A 12,537-nucleotide genomic window follows, 5' to 3' on the forward strand; every position below is an offset into this window, starting at 1 on the left:
AAAAAAAAATAGTGCTTAATTAATCTTTTCTGCAGAGGTTGTCAATTTATTTGAAACACTATTGGCTAGTGTCAGGTGCACATATGGCATTATGCCATAGAACTAAACATGAGATAATACAGTACTGATACTTCAAGAAAATTTGCATTCCGAAAATCGGATTTCCAGAATCGATTTTGAAGTGTTTATGTGACCACCCAGGAGCGGTATTGGGAGATTGATTTACGAAATCAGGTTTTGGGAGCCCCATGTAAACGCTATGAATATCTGGTATCATTGGCTGGCAAGATCACGTGACATGAGCTATGATTGGCTTACAAAAGCCCATGACGATCTCGATTTCAATGCTTTGGAAACTAATGTTCTGCGTTTGGTGGAAATCGACTATATACTTTTGTAATATGAAAATATGCAGCGTACATGTTGTTACAAATCAAAGACCTTTCCAAAACGCATTTTTTTTTCTGGGGTTCGTTTCCTAAAGTGGTGGGAGGTTCTACACTGGTCTATGAAACCTTAACCATTCAAAGGACTGTTAAGTTTTATGATCCCGAGGGAAAGTATACTGTCACTCAATGCAGAAAAAGTGTATTTTCACCCAAGAGAAAGTGTATTTTTTAACGGAAAATCTGAGAATTTTTTTTCCTTGTCCACATATACACCCTGTAATTGATACCAAAGAGATCTTGTAGTAAGGGAACATCTAAGCAAAGTATGGGCCACCACAATTGATAGCACTGTTTCTGAACCTCCTCATAAAAGAAAATGGGGCAGTTTGGTAATATTTTTGGTGAATGGATGAATGAGGCACTACGTTATAATAATCCTGATGAACTGGATATTTACAACAGGATTTAGTACAACAATTCTAACATTTTGGCTATTCAAAAAAGACCAGGTAGTGTGTGAAGAACTTTAATGTTGAAACTTCCTGGCAGATTAAAACTGTGTGCCCGACCGAGACTCGAACTCGGGACCTCTGCCTTTCGCGGGCAAGTGCTCTACCAACTGAGCTACCGAAGCACGACTCACGCCCGGTACTCACAGCTTTACTTCTGCCAGTACCTCGTCGTCTGGAAACTTTAATGTTGATTACTGAGATTCATAATGCACATTTCTAATACTTTTGTTTGGGCTTATTTTCTGTGAGTGAGTGACAGAATATCATCTTGATATTCTAGAAGAAATTCTAAAAGCTTTTAGTCATGGTGTAGATCGGATTCTTGTGCAATAAAATACAGGTGGCAGTAAATAAAACAACTTATGTACTTCTGGAAGATAGACTGTTTATGATAGGTAATCCCATTAGTAGGATAAATAACGCTACAATCAAAAGATAAGGGCTCTGTCTGTATCTTGGTTTCTCATCTGGCTTTAAAGTCCAGAAAAAATCAATCCGAATGAAAGGTGCATTCGGTGCCAATAGATACGTATTCATGATCTTGGGAATATATTCCACAGACTGCAGATACAAAAGAGAGGAACCGTGTAGAGGTTCCCCACAGAAAATATACAGATAGAAGATTAGACATTCTTTGTGGTCTGTTTGGGAGAGTGAGTGCATTAAATCATTCTCATTAAAGTGGATAAGCAGTGACATAAGTGCATTTCAGGCATGACCTACTGTCAAAGCCTTGTAATCCATTTCCATGTAATATTCACCTTTATGCCAAAGGACAGTTGAGAGGCTTTGTGTGAGATATAATGATCTTCTGAAATCCTGGAGAACATTTTCTATTTGCATCCTCATTCATGATAAAATGAAGCTGTTTTAATAAATTATATACAATACAGACCCAAAGACTTAAGTCAATTTAGGTGACCACTTGCCAATCCACATATGCACAAAATCTACTCAGTGCTCATGCAGATACTGTTGACAGATGCATAGTGGGCTGCCTGTGATGTAGTAGTTAAGGAACATACATTATGAAAAATGCAGGGCAAATTCCATACTTAGGTAATAACCATATCAGCATTATGCAAGACACTGATATACAGCTCAGTTCTGCGATGTACTAAAACAATACTAGAAGCTGATAGTTACTTTGAATTGTAATGCATTCTCAGACAAGGTTATGACCTCTTTTTGGTAAATGTAATGTATGACTTCTGAAAAATAAAGAAGATGAAAAATAACTTCCTTTTCTTTCTGACTTATTTTAGTAGTATGTGTCCCTATAACCTCTTCCAACTCTTCTATATCTTGAGTAACCTGAAATAAGTTGCAATGGTTTTTTTCTTATTTTTGCCATTTCTGAATTATTCTGATGAATTACATGTCCAGTTTGTTTTGAGATGATTAATTTTTTTTCAGGGGACCACTAGCTGTTGTTCAGTTGGTTGGGGGTGGTGGCCTTATTGGAGATCTTCATGGAAGTGGTCTCACTGCAGACACTATGGTTGCAAAGTACCTGATGTTCAATCAAGTTGACCGGGCAATCAATTTGTTGCTAAGTCTCAACTGGGATTCGTATGGTCAGCAGTGTATTTCTTGTCTCAACCGTATCATTAATTACCTCTTCCGGCAACCACTCACACCAGAAAGAGAAGGTGAATGAACGTTTCTTTACTGTATTTTTAGTGTACAAAACTGTTAGTACAGAATGGAATTGGTACCAACATGTTTGCCATGTTAATATGCAATAGTTTGAGGCATCACTTACCTCATAACATTTGCCTCTCATTTGTAGAATTTGCGAATATTTTTCTATAAAATACTTACCTTTCTCCTGTGCATTTCCATTAAATAAGAACACAAGCTCTAGATATAATAAACATAACTGTAAGAAAATTTCAAAACACTCTCCTACAGTATTAATGTCTGTATGTGAATGTATAATAGAGAGTATGTGGGGAACAGCCATTTGTCTTCTTATCTATGAAACAAACAAGAAAAGACAGTAGTAATCTGCATATAAGGTTCTGTCATCTATACAGTAATTAGCGTTCGATTCTTGTTCTTTTCATTCAGCACACAGAATACGTGCTGAATGAAACTAGGTACTGGTTAGCACACTGTATTCGTTTTGATGAGGTATGGAATTCAAATCTTCACCTGTCCATCCCCATTCAGATTCCCTCAGTTTCCCTGAATCATTGCAGATGTACACTAGCACACTGTATTCGTTTTGATGAGGTATGGAATTCAAATCTTCACTTGTCCATCCCCATTCAGATTCCCTCAGTTTCCCTGAATCATTGCAGATGTACACTAGCACACTGTATTCGTTTTGATGAGGTATGGAATTCAAATCTTCACCTGTCCATCCCCATTCAGATTCCCTCAGTTTCCCTGAATCATTGCAGATGTACACTTAGTTAGTTCCTTAAACCTCTTTATTTACAAACAACTGGTTTCGACAGACTTTGTTGTCACCTTCAGGTCTTCAGAAATTTTATGTTACAAAATGTTTTCATTTTGCATTGGATCTTGTGCCAAATTGTCATGTAGATAAAATGTAGCACATAATATAAAGGTTTGTCATAAACAAAACATTTAAAAACAAAAAGTGCCTTGTGCACATGGCTATGTCCATATACATATTGTTCACGGATGATTGTTATGTCATAAAAAACACAGTTCACAATAAAATTCAGAGTAGCACATTTGTTAACATTAGCTGGATATGTTCTAATCATTGAAGATCCACCTTAGATGGTATATGCCAGGTAAGGCGGATCTTCAATGCTTAGAACATGTCCAGCTAACATTAGCAGATGTGCTACTGTGCATTTTATGCATTTTATTGTGTACTATGTTTTTTGTGACGTAACAATCATCTGTGAATGCTACTTATATGCACATGACCATGTGCACAAGGTGCTTTTTGATTTTAAATGTTTTATTTATGATGGATCTTGATATTATGTGCTACTTTTTATCTGCATGACAATTTGGCATGAGGTCCAACTCAAAAAGAACACATTTTATGACATAAAATTTTTGAAGACCTGAAGATGGCAGCAAAGTTGAAATGTTCAAATGGCTCTGAGGACTTAACATCTGAGGTCATCAGTCCCCTAGAACTTAGAACTACTTAAACCTAACTAACCTAAGGACATCACACACAGCCATGCCCGAGGCAGGATTCGAACCTGCGACCGAAGCGGTCGCGCGGTTCCAGACTGAAGTGCCTAGAACCGCTTAGCCACACCGGCCGGCGGCATCAAAGTCTGTTGAAATTGGTTGTTTGTAAATAAAGAATTAGTTATGCAGTATTGGCTGTAGAAAGCTTTTACCAAGTAAAACAGATTGCCCCTTCTAATTTCTTAGCATGAGAAAATTCAACTAAAACAAAATGGTGCAGCCAAATGATAAAGTGAAGTATTGTATGGTAATTTATTTTGAGCAACAGCGGGCATGTTGCAGTTGTGTCAGGCCAATGCAGATGACTTCTTTTCCTCTCTGCTAAAGCTGTGTGCTTCATATTTGCTACTGCCAGAACTGTAGTACTGTTAATTCTAAATAAACTTACATAACTTCTCAAATGAATCTTGCTGTACTCATTAGTCTAAGTGTGCTATGTATTCTTTCCAACAGAACATATTCCTGTGTATTTATAACTCCTGCCCAGTTTACTTGCAGTGGAACTGTGTGATTTAGCTTCAGGACTGTGGATTAACAGCTTGTACAAGTAGTGGAAGTGTAACAACATCTAGGCGTATTATTCTGGAACGTTTACAGTATTGAGAAAATAGTGTACTTGTCTGCATGCTATTTTGAATGGCCTCAAAATTTTATTTCCATTACAGACCAAGATTAATTTTGAAATAAGTAGTAACTGATGATTGTTCTTGTTTATTGTTAGTGAGTTGTTCTCCCTTCATATTCCTGGTTTGGTTGTAACATTCATAATTTTTTACAGTCACTACAGAACACTTTCTTTATAACTTTATTTATTTTTACCTGCTTTCATTTAATATTATCACTGGTCTCTCTACAGTGCAGCTTCAGACAGCTTTAGGCAGCTTTCTTTTGCCTCCACGGCCCCTTTGCCACGCTACTGAGGAGGAGTTTGGAAGCACTGTACGTGATTTGGCAAGACGTTTCTTTCACCACCTGCTGCGCCATCGGCTACTTGATAAGGCTTTCAGACTGGCCATTGACTTGGATGATGGTGATCTGTTTTCTGATATATGGCACTGTGCCAAAGGAATGGGTGAGACCGTTATAGCTGATGCTGCCCGCGAACGTGCACGTCTGATATTTAGCCGCTGTAGCAGCCGGTCGAGCTCACACTCAGGTCTGTTCCTGTAAATTTTTGTTTCTTTATTTTTCTTTTCTTGTGTGAGCCCCACCTTACCCCAGTAAATACCACTTTAAAATTATTTGGTTCACTTAATGCTCTAAAACAGAGGGGAATTCATGGTTCAGCTCTGATTTGTTTATTCCTTAATAAACAACAGGATGCAAAATGTTACATTGAGGCTCTCCTCAAAATTCACATCAGTGAGAAATTACAGTGGGCATTTACAGGGTTTGATTATGGATCCCAGATTAAAATTGTTACTTCCTGCAACTCTTCCACCATAGAGAATTTCTAGATTTAATATACGTATTGAATTACAGATATGAATAGGCTAGTGCATAGCCATTTACAAAGCAAATACAAGCAATACAATGAACACTTTCCACATCATGTTTTTCTTGAATCTGTCTGTATAACATACAACCAACTTAAAGTAAAATTTAAAGTTCTCAGTAAATAATCCACAATTTCAAATTAATTTGATATAATTTATGTGTCAATAGGTTTAACCATTGTAGGAAAAAATGCTTTTGTAATAATATAAAACTTAGGTTCTCTACCTTCCTATCCTACTGTTCTGCCTTCATTGTCCTGGGGCCTAGGCTACTTTATCCTTAAATAGTCGTGCGTCCTCCAACTATTTTCTCAATCTTTTTGGAAGGAGGTATTTCAGATGTTTCCATGTCTGTTGTCACCTGTACCTAAACATTTATTTTCCTTTCTGTATTCGACTACACTTACGAGCAGTTAAGTTGTGCCAGCTGCCTAGTGCTGTGTAGCATAACCTTTCATCCAGATAGTGATATGTTATGTATATTCTTATTTAAAATAGATGCAAAAATTAATGTACTGTTATTTCAAATAAGAGTAAATATACCACATCACTATCAGGTTGGAAAGTTATGCTGCACACTACTATAGTCCATGTCACATAGGAAGGTGATTCTGCGTAGAGAACCGGAGTGATAGGGAAGCATGAAAGTTTGTGAAAGTGCGGCAGAAGAGACCGGGCAGACAAAGCCCATCTTGTCAAACCGTGTTGCCATGGACAACACTCAGGTTCATTTGCCTATGGTACATTATACACATTCAAATCTAAGAGGAAAATAATAATTTTAAAAACTAATGTCAGTCAATCAACTAGCCTTCTTACTGACTTTTGCTGTTTTATGAATTCTTTTAATATGTGTCAATGGTGCCGGCCGAAGTGGCCGTGCGGTTAAAGACGCTGCAGTCTGGAACCGCAAGACCGCTACGGTCGCAGGTTCGAATCCTGCCTCGGGCATGGATGTTTGTGATGTCCTTAGGTTAGTTAGGTTTAACTAGTTCTAAGTTCTAGGGGACTAATGACCTCAGCAGTTGAGTCCCATAGTGCTCAGAGCCATTTGAACCATTTGTGTCAGTGGTATGACTGAATGTACTGGAAATTGTTGTGACATTTTCCATTACTGTAGTTATCATACGGACTGTACTAGGAGTAATGCTCCTTTCTGTGCCCCACGATCTTGTGAAAGGGCACTGATGTCCACACTGTTTAGCATCTGAGAATTGTAATAAGTATAAAATAAATTTATAAGTATAAATCACTGTGTGAAAAAGAAGAATTACTGATAAAAAAGACATTTGCAAAAGATTATTGTATAAATGTTCAGTACGTTGTCATATTTTTCGCTGTAAAAGAACTAACTTGTTCAACATTACCGTGAGAGACCACTTTTTGATACACTGACGAAGCAAACAAATAACCATCTTTGATTATGTCAAAGGAATGGTGCTGGATGATGTCGAAAACCACCAATTTCTCGGCAGGGACAACACTCCCAGTTATTTTAAGGCCATTTTTTCCAATTTATGTTTTGATGAATTTATCCAGCCACATTCTGGTGAGTTATTAGAGTATAGAGTATAGATCACATTTGGAAAAGCTCAAATTTCACAACTAACTTGCTAGGTGGTTCTCCGTGGACAATATGTTGAAAATTGTAACAAGTGATTGTTTGCATACTTCTTAGGATACAAAATACCAGTCAATAAAGGCTAGGAAGTTCTCACAAGTATTTATGCAGTTGATCTGTTGACGAACCACGGATCGGATATGCTTGACATTTTCTTCAGATGTGTGTGACCGATCAGTGCTCTTCCTTTCCTATATGCAACCAACTCCCAAGAATTTTGTATGCCAGTCATGAATCTGTGCAGAGTTGCCTTCTTGCTGAACCAACAGTGGAATGTACGTTGCATGTGAACAATTGATTGACTTTGCACAAATGCCAACACAGAAAATTATCTCTGTTGTGGTGTAGTCGCCATGTTGCTACAAACAAACAACTGCGCAGCTGTGTCAAAATTTTGAACCTTCCTCTGTCCAGTGACATGTGCAATGTGTTTCTGTCTTTTATAGTTAGCCATAAACAACTGAAATCTGTTCTTTCTTTTTGAATCACCTGGTATTATTACATTAGTTTGTTCCAAAGTCTACAGCGTAATACCATCGTCACTGCAACCAACTCTGTCCACATCATATGATCGTAAATTTATGGTGATAGGTTCAAGGCTTACATCCATCTTCACTTCCCTATCAAAGTCTTCTTTCTGAAGTTTTTCAGTGTGGCACTCTCTTATTTCATTCATCTTTCTCAGGAATGTGGCTTGTGCTGCAGCTACGTCACTTCTTTCTATTAAAAACTTTCTTCCATAATTAATTTTAACATATTTGAAACCATTGTCTTTTAAAAATCTTTCTATTGATGATGTGCACTGTTGAATTCAGTTTTCCCATGTGTAATTGTCACAAGTTTTTGTGATGTTGGACGGTCACCATCTCTATACATTTCATATATAGAGTGCCTTAAAACATCCTTGCCAAACTAGCCATTCGTGTTATAGGTTTCTTGTGATTTCAGTCCTTTTCAGGTGACACAAAACCTATTTTTTCTGAGATTTCTACAACTCTGACACTTTTGTCTACAATTCGTTGTATAGTTCTCTTGCTCAAGCCACATGCTTCTGCAGTCCATTCTTGTGTCTTCAAAATATCAGCACAGGAGTCCCACTTTTAGATTCACATTTGAAAAATTTATAAATGCGGTAAATAATCCTCCTCAACTGCTTGTGGAGCACTTCACATTCATTCCGTTAGCTGACATATTTATTATGAAATCCAACTAACACATTTGTAGATACATCTTTACAGCTACACTGTTACAAGAAAATAAGTGGCAGATGAGTGAATGATTCAGTCAAATGAATGAAACTACATCATTGCGAAGAATGGGAACAGTGCAGCCTGCAGAAGAGTGTGATTCATGCGTTCTCTTGTAAAGGTGAACCACTCTTTCCTAAAATTCTCCCAATAAAACGAAGTCGACCATTTGATTTTCCTAACACAGTTCTCACATGCTTGTTCCATCTCATATGAGTTTGCAATGTTACGCCCAGATATTTAAATGATTTGACTGTCTCAAGCAGGACATTAGTAACATTACAGGTTTGATCTTCCTACTAATCTGCATTAACTTACATTTTTCCACATTTAGGACTAGCTGCCATTCGTCACACCAACTGGAAATTTTGTCTAAGTCGTCTTGCATCTTCCTACTGTCACTCAACTTCGACACCTTACTGTACACCATGGCATCATCAGCAAGCAACCGCAGATTGTGCCACACTCTCTGCCAGCGCTACACCCCGAGGTAGCAGCCTGAAGGTGACTGACCATAGCCAAAAGTGCATTCAGCTGTTCGCGAACTGCGGCCAGCTCCTCCTTTGTCTGCACACATCCCAGCAAGACTAACTAAAGAAGTAATGAACACTTACCATCGAGGACCAAGTACTGGGTTCTGTTATTTAAGAAGTCTTCGAGCCACTCATATATCTGTGAACTGATTCCATATGCTTGTACCTTCCTTAACAGCCTGCTGTGGGGTGCCATGGCAAATGCTTTCTGGAAATCTAGAAATATGGAATCTGCCTGTTGCCCTTCGTCCATAGTTCACAGTACTTCTAAAACCATGCTTATTTGTGGACGTAAGCTTCTCTGTATCGAGCAAATTTATTATATTCGAACTGAGAATAGGTTCAAGGATTCTGCAGCAAAGAGAGGTTAGTGATATTGGTCTGTAATTTTGCAGGTCCATTCTTTTACCCTTCTTACATACTGGAGTCACCTATGCTTTTTTCGAGTTCAAGGCTTACATCCATCTTCACCTCCCTATCAAAGTATTCTTTCTGAAGTTTTTCAGTGTGGCACTCTCTTATTTCATTCATCTTTCTCAGGAATGTGGCGTGTGCAGTTCGTAGTAATAGACGGCAAATCATCGAGTAAAACTGAAGTGATATCAGGTGTTCCCCAGGGAAGTGTCCTGGGACCTCTGCTGTTCCTGATCTATATAAATGACCTGGGTGACAATCTGAGCAGTTCTCTTAGGTTGTTCACAGATGATGCTGTAATTTACCGTCTAGTAAGGTCATCCGAAGACCAGTATCAGTTGCAAAACGATTTAGAAAAGATTGCTGTATGGTGTGGCAGGTGGCAGTTGACGCTAAATAACGAAAAGTGTGAGGTGCTCCACATGAGTTCCAAAAGAAATCCGTTGGAATTCGATTACTCGATAAATAGTACAATTCTCAAGGCTGTCAATTCAACTAAGTACCTGGGTGTTAAAATTACGAACAACTTCAGTTGGAAAGACCACATAGATAATATTGTGGGGAAGGCGAGCCAAAGGTTGCATTTCATTGGCAGGACACTTAGAAGATGCAACAAGTCCACTAAAGAGACAGCTTACACTACCCTTGTTCGTCCTCTGTTAGAATATTGCTGTGCGGTGTGGGATCCTTACCAGGTGGGATTGACGGAGGACATCGAAAGGGTGCAAAAAAGGGCAGCTCGTTTTGTATTATCACGTAGTAGGGGAGAGAGTGTGGCAGATATGATACGTGAATTGGGATGAAAGTCATTACAGCAAAGATGTTTTTCGTCGCGGCGAGATCTTTTTACGAAATTTCAGTCACCAACTTTCTCTTCCGAATGCGAAAATATTTTGTTGAGCCCAACCTGCATAGGTAGGAATGATCATCAATATAAAGTAAGAGAAATCAGAGCTCGAACATAAAGGTTTAGGTGTTCGTTTTTCCCGCGTGCTGTTTGGGAGTGGAATGGTAGAGAGATAGTTTGATTGTGGTTCGACGAACCCTCTGCCAAGCACTTAAATGTGAATTGCAGAGTAGTCATGTAGATGTAGATGTAGAGTTGCTTGTACGTTGTGCTGGGTGATAGATTATATAAATCTAACTGGGATTCCATCTGGAACTGGTGATTTATTTACTTTCAAATCTTTCAGTTTCCGTACAGCAAGGATGGTTATTACTATGTTGTCCATATAGGAGTCTGTCCAATTCTCAAATGATGGTAAGAGATTTTCCCGTGTGAATGATTTCTTGAACGTGAAATTTAAACTTCGGCTTTTGTTTTGCTATCTTTGACTGCCACACCAGACTGGTCAACAAGGGATTGAATGGAAGCCTTAGACAAACTTATTGATTTTACGTAAGTTCAGAATTTCCTCGGGTTCTCTGACAGATCTCTTGCTAAGGTGTGATGGTGGTAGTTGTATGCTTCGTGCACAGATCTATTCACAGACACCTAATGCATTCCCTTTTGAACCGAGAGTGCAACAGCCTCTGCTACCTCAGCATCCTCCAATTTTAGTTATTAAGCTGTAGTGGGTCTTCTCCATCCTTTATCCACTTACTTGGCTCATAACTCACCAGATCACGATTTATAATGTGCTTAAACTTTGCCAATAATACCTCTACTGCCATCTAACTGTAACTAAGACAAATGCCATTTCACTGTCTAAGTGAGATACTAATAACTGCTTATCGCTCTATCTAGCAGAAACACCCTCCTAGCCTTCTCAACTGATAAAATTCCATAATCATAGTTGCTATAATGACATCATATTTGCTAATCCCCATTTCTATACTGACTTTGTCGATAAGGTCCAGCCTGTTTGTAGCTCAAAAGTATTTTGCAAGACTGTCTGCCTGTATCCCCCCCCTAATGAATCCATAGACATCCCAGTTTATACTTAGTAGGTTAAAGTTGCCTCCAACTAATATTGCATGTACTGGGTATTTACACACTATTGACCCTAGACTTTCTTTGAATGACCTAGAACTGTCACAGCATAATTGCGTGGGCAGTAAAAATGTCCAGCAATTAACTTGGTTTCGCCTACATCTGTTATACGTGACTAGATAACTTCACTGTCATACTCAACTTCGACCTCAGTAGAGACAATATTTTTGTCAATTTCAATGAGCACTCCCCCTCCTATGGTCTCTAATCTGTCTTTCCAATGTACATTCCATGGCTCGCTAAATACCTCAGAGCTTTCCACTTTGGTCTTCAGCTGGCTCTCGGTCCCAAGAACAATTTGAGCATGAGAACTTTCCTGGAGAGCAGTAAATTCACGAACCTTATCACAAATACTTTGACAGTTTACTGATAAAATTATGATAGTTGAAGCGTCTTTATTCTGAACGCTGTTTAACTTCCCTTGCTGCAAATCAACTGTCGATTTTCATCAGAGCACCTCAGATTACTGCCTAGCCTAAAAAGCTCTCATGTGCACTCCACAAGTAGTCTGGTTTACATGAGTAGCTGCTCCCTTTCTGTAGTGCACCCTTGACCTATCAAGGGGTGTGCTACAAATCCCCAGATAGATCTAGCAATCTGCAGCGAAGACCGTCACAGAGTTGATGAACTCTTTGGTTGAGACCCTCCATTCAGATCCAAAGCAAAGGACCCCGATCAACACTGTGAACAATGCTGCAAATTGCAAGCTCTGCTTGCACCCCACGTGTGAGGCCAGCGGTCTTCACCACTCCTGCCAGCCACCCGTACGAACTGAGGATGGCCTCAGAACGCATGCGACAGGTGTCTTTGGAGCCGATGTGAGCGACAACTTGCAGACTACTGCACACAGCATGCTTGATAGCTGCAGGCAAGGCCGCCTCCACATTTTGGATGAGGCCCTCCAGCAGACATACCAAGTGCACATTGGCTTTCTTTCCAGCCCTGAACACTATATGCCTGCAGGTCTCCAAACGTGCCTAACAGAGGAGCTCCCAATAACTAGTAAATGCTTCCCCCCATGTGCCTGCTCAGAGCCTGCTGGAGGAGTGGCCATCTGTCCACTCACAGGATGAATGGGTGAGGCCAGGTGGCCTGTCTCCACATTGGCCCTCTGCCTCGAGCGACGTGAATGCGCTACCGCCC

The 12,537-nt window shown here is 39.3% G+C and overlaps 1 protein-coding gene across 1 annotated transcript in view; it reads left to right on the plus strand.

Moving 5' to 3' along the window:
- LOC126195424 (WD repeat-containing and planar cell polarity effector protein fritz) overlaps positions 1-12,537 on the plus strand; it is a 61,691-nt gene that overhangs the window by 41,117 nt on the left and 8,037 nt on the right. The window contains exons 9-10 of the mRNA XM_049934031.1: positions 2,318-2,553; positions 4,947-5,246. Coding sequence (XP_049789988.1) covers positions 2,318-2,553; positions 4,947-5,246 — 536 coding nt within the window. The remainder of the gene's footprint in view (positions 1-2,317; positions 2,554-4,946; positions 5,247-12,537) is intronic.

This window comes from Schistocerca nitens, chromosome 7, assembly GCF_023898315.1.
Source record: "Schistocerca nitens isolate TAMUIC-IGC-003100 chromosome 7, iqSchNite1.1, whole genome shotgun sequence".
Classification (NCBI taxonomy): Eukaryota; Metazoa; Arthropoda; class Insecta; order Orthoptera; family Acrididae; genus Schistocerca; species Schistocerca nitens.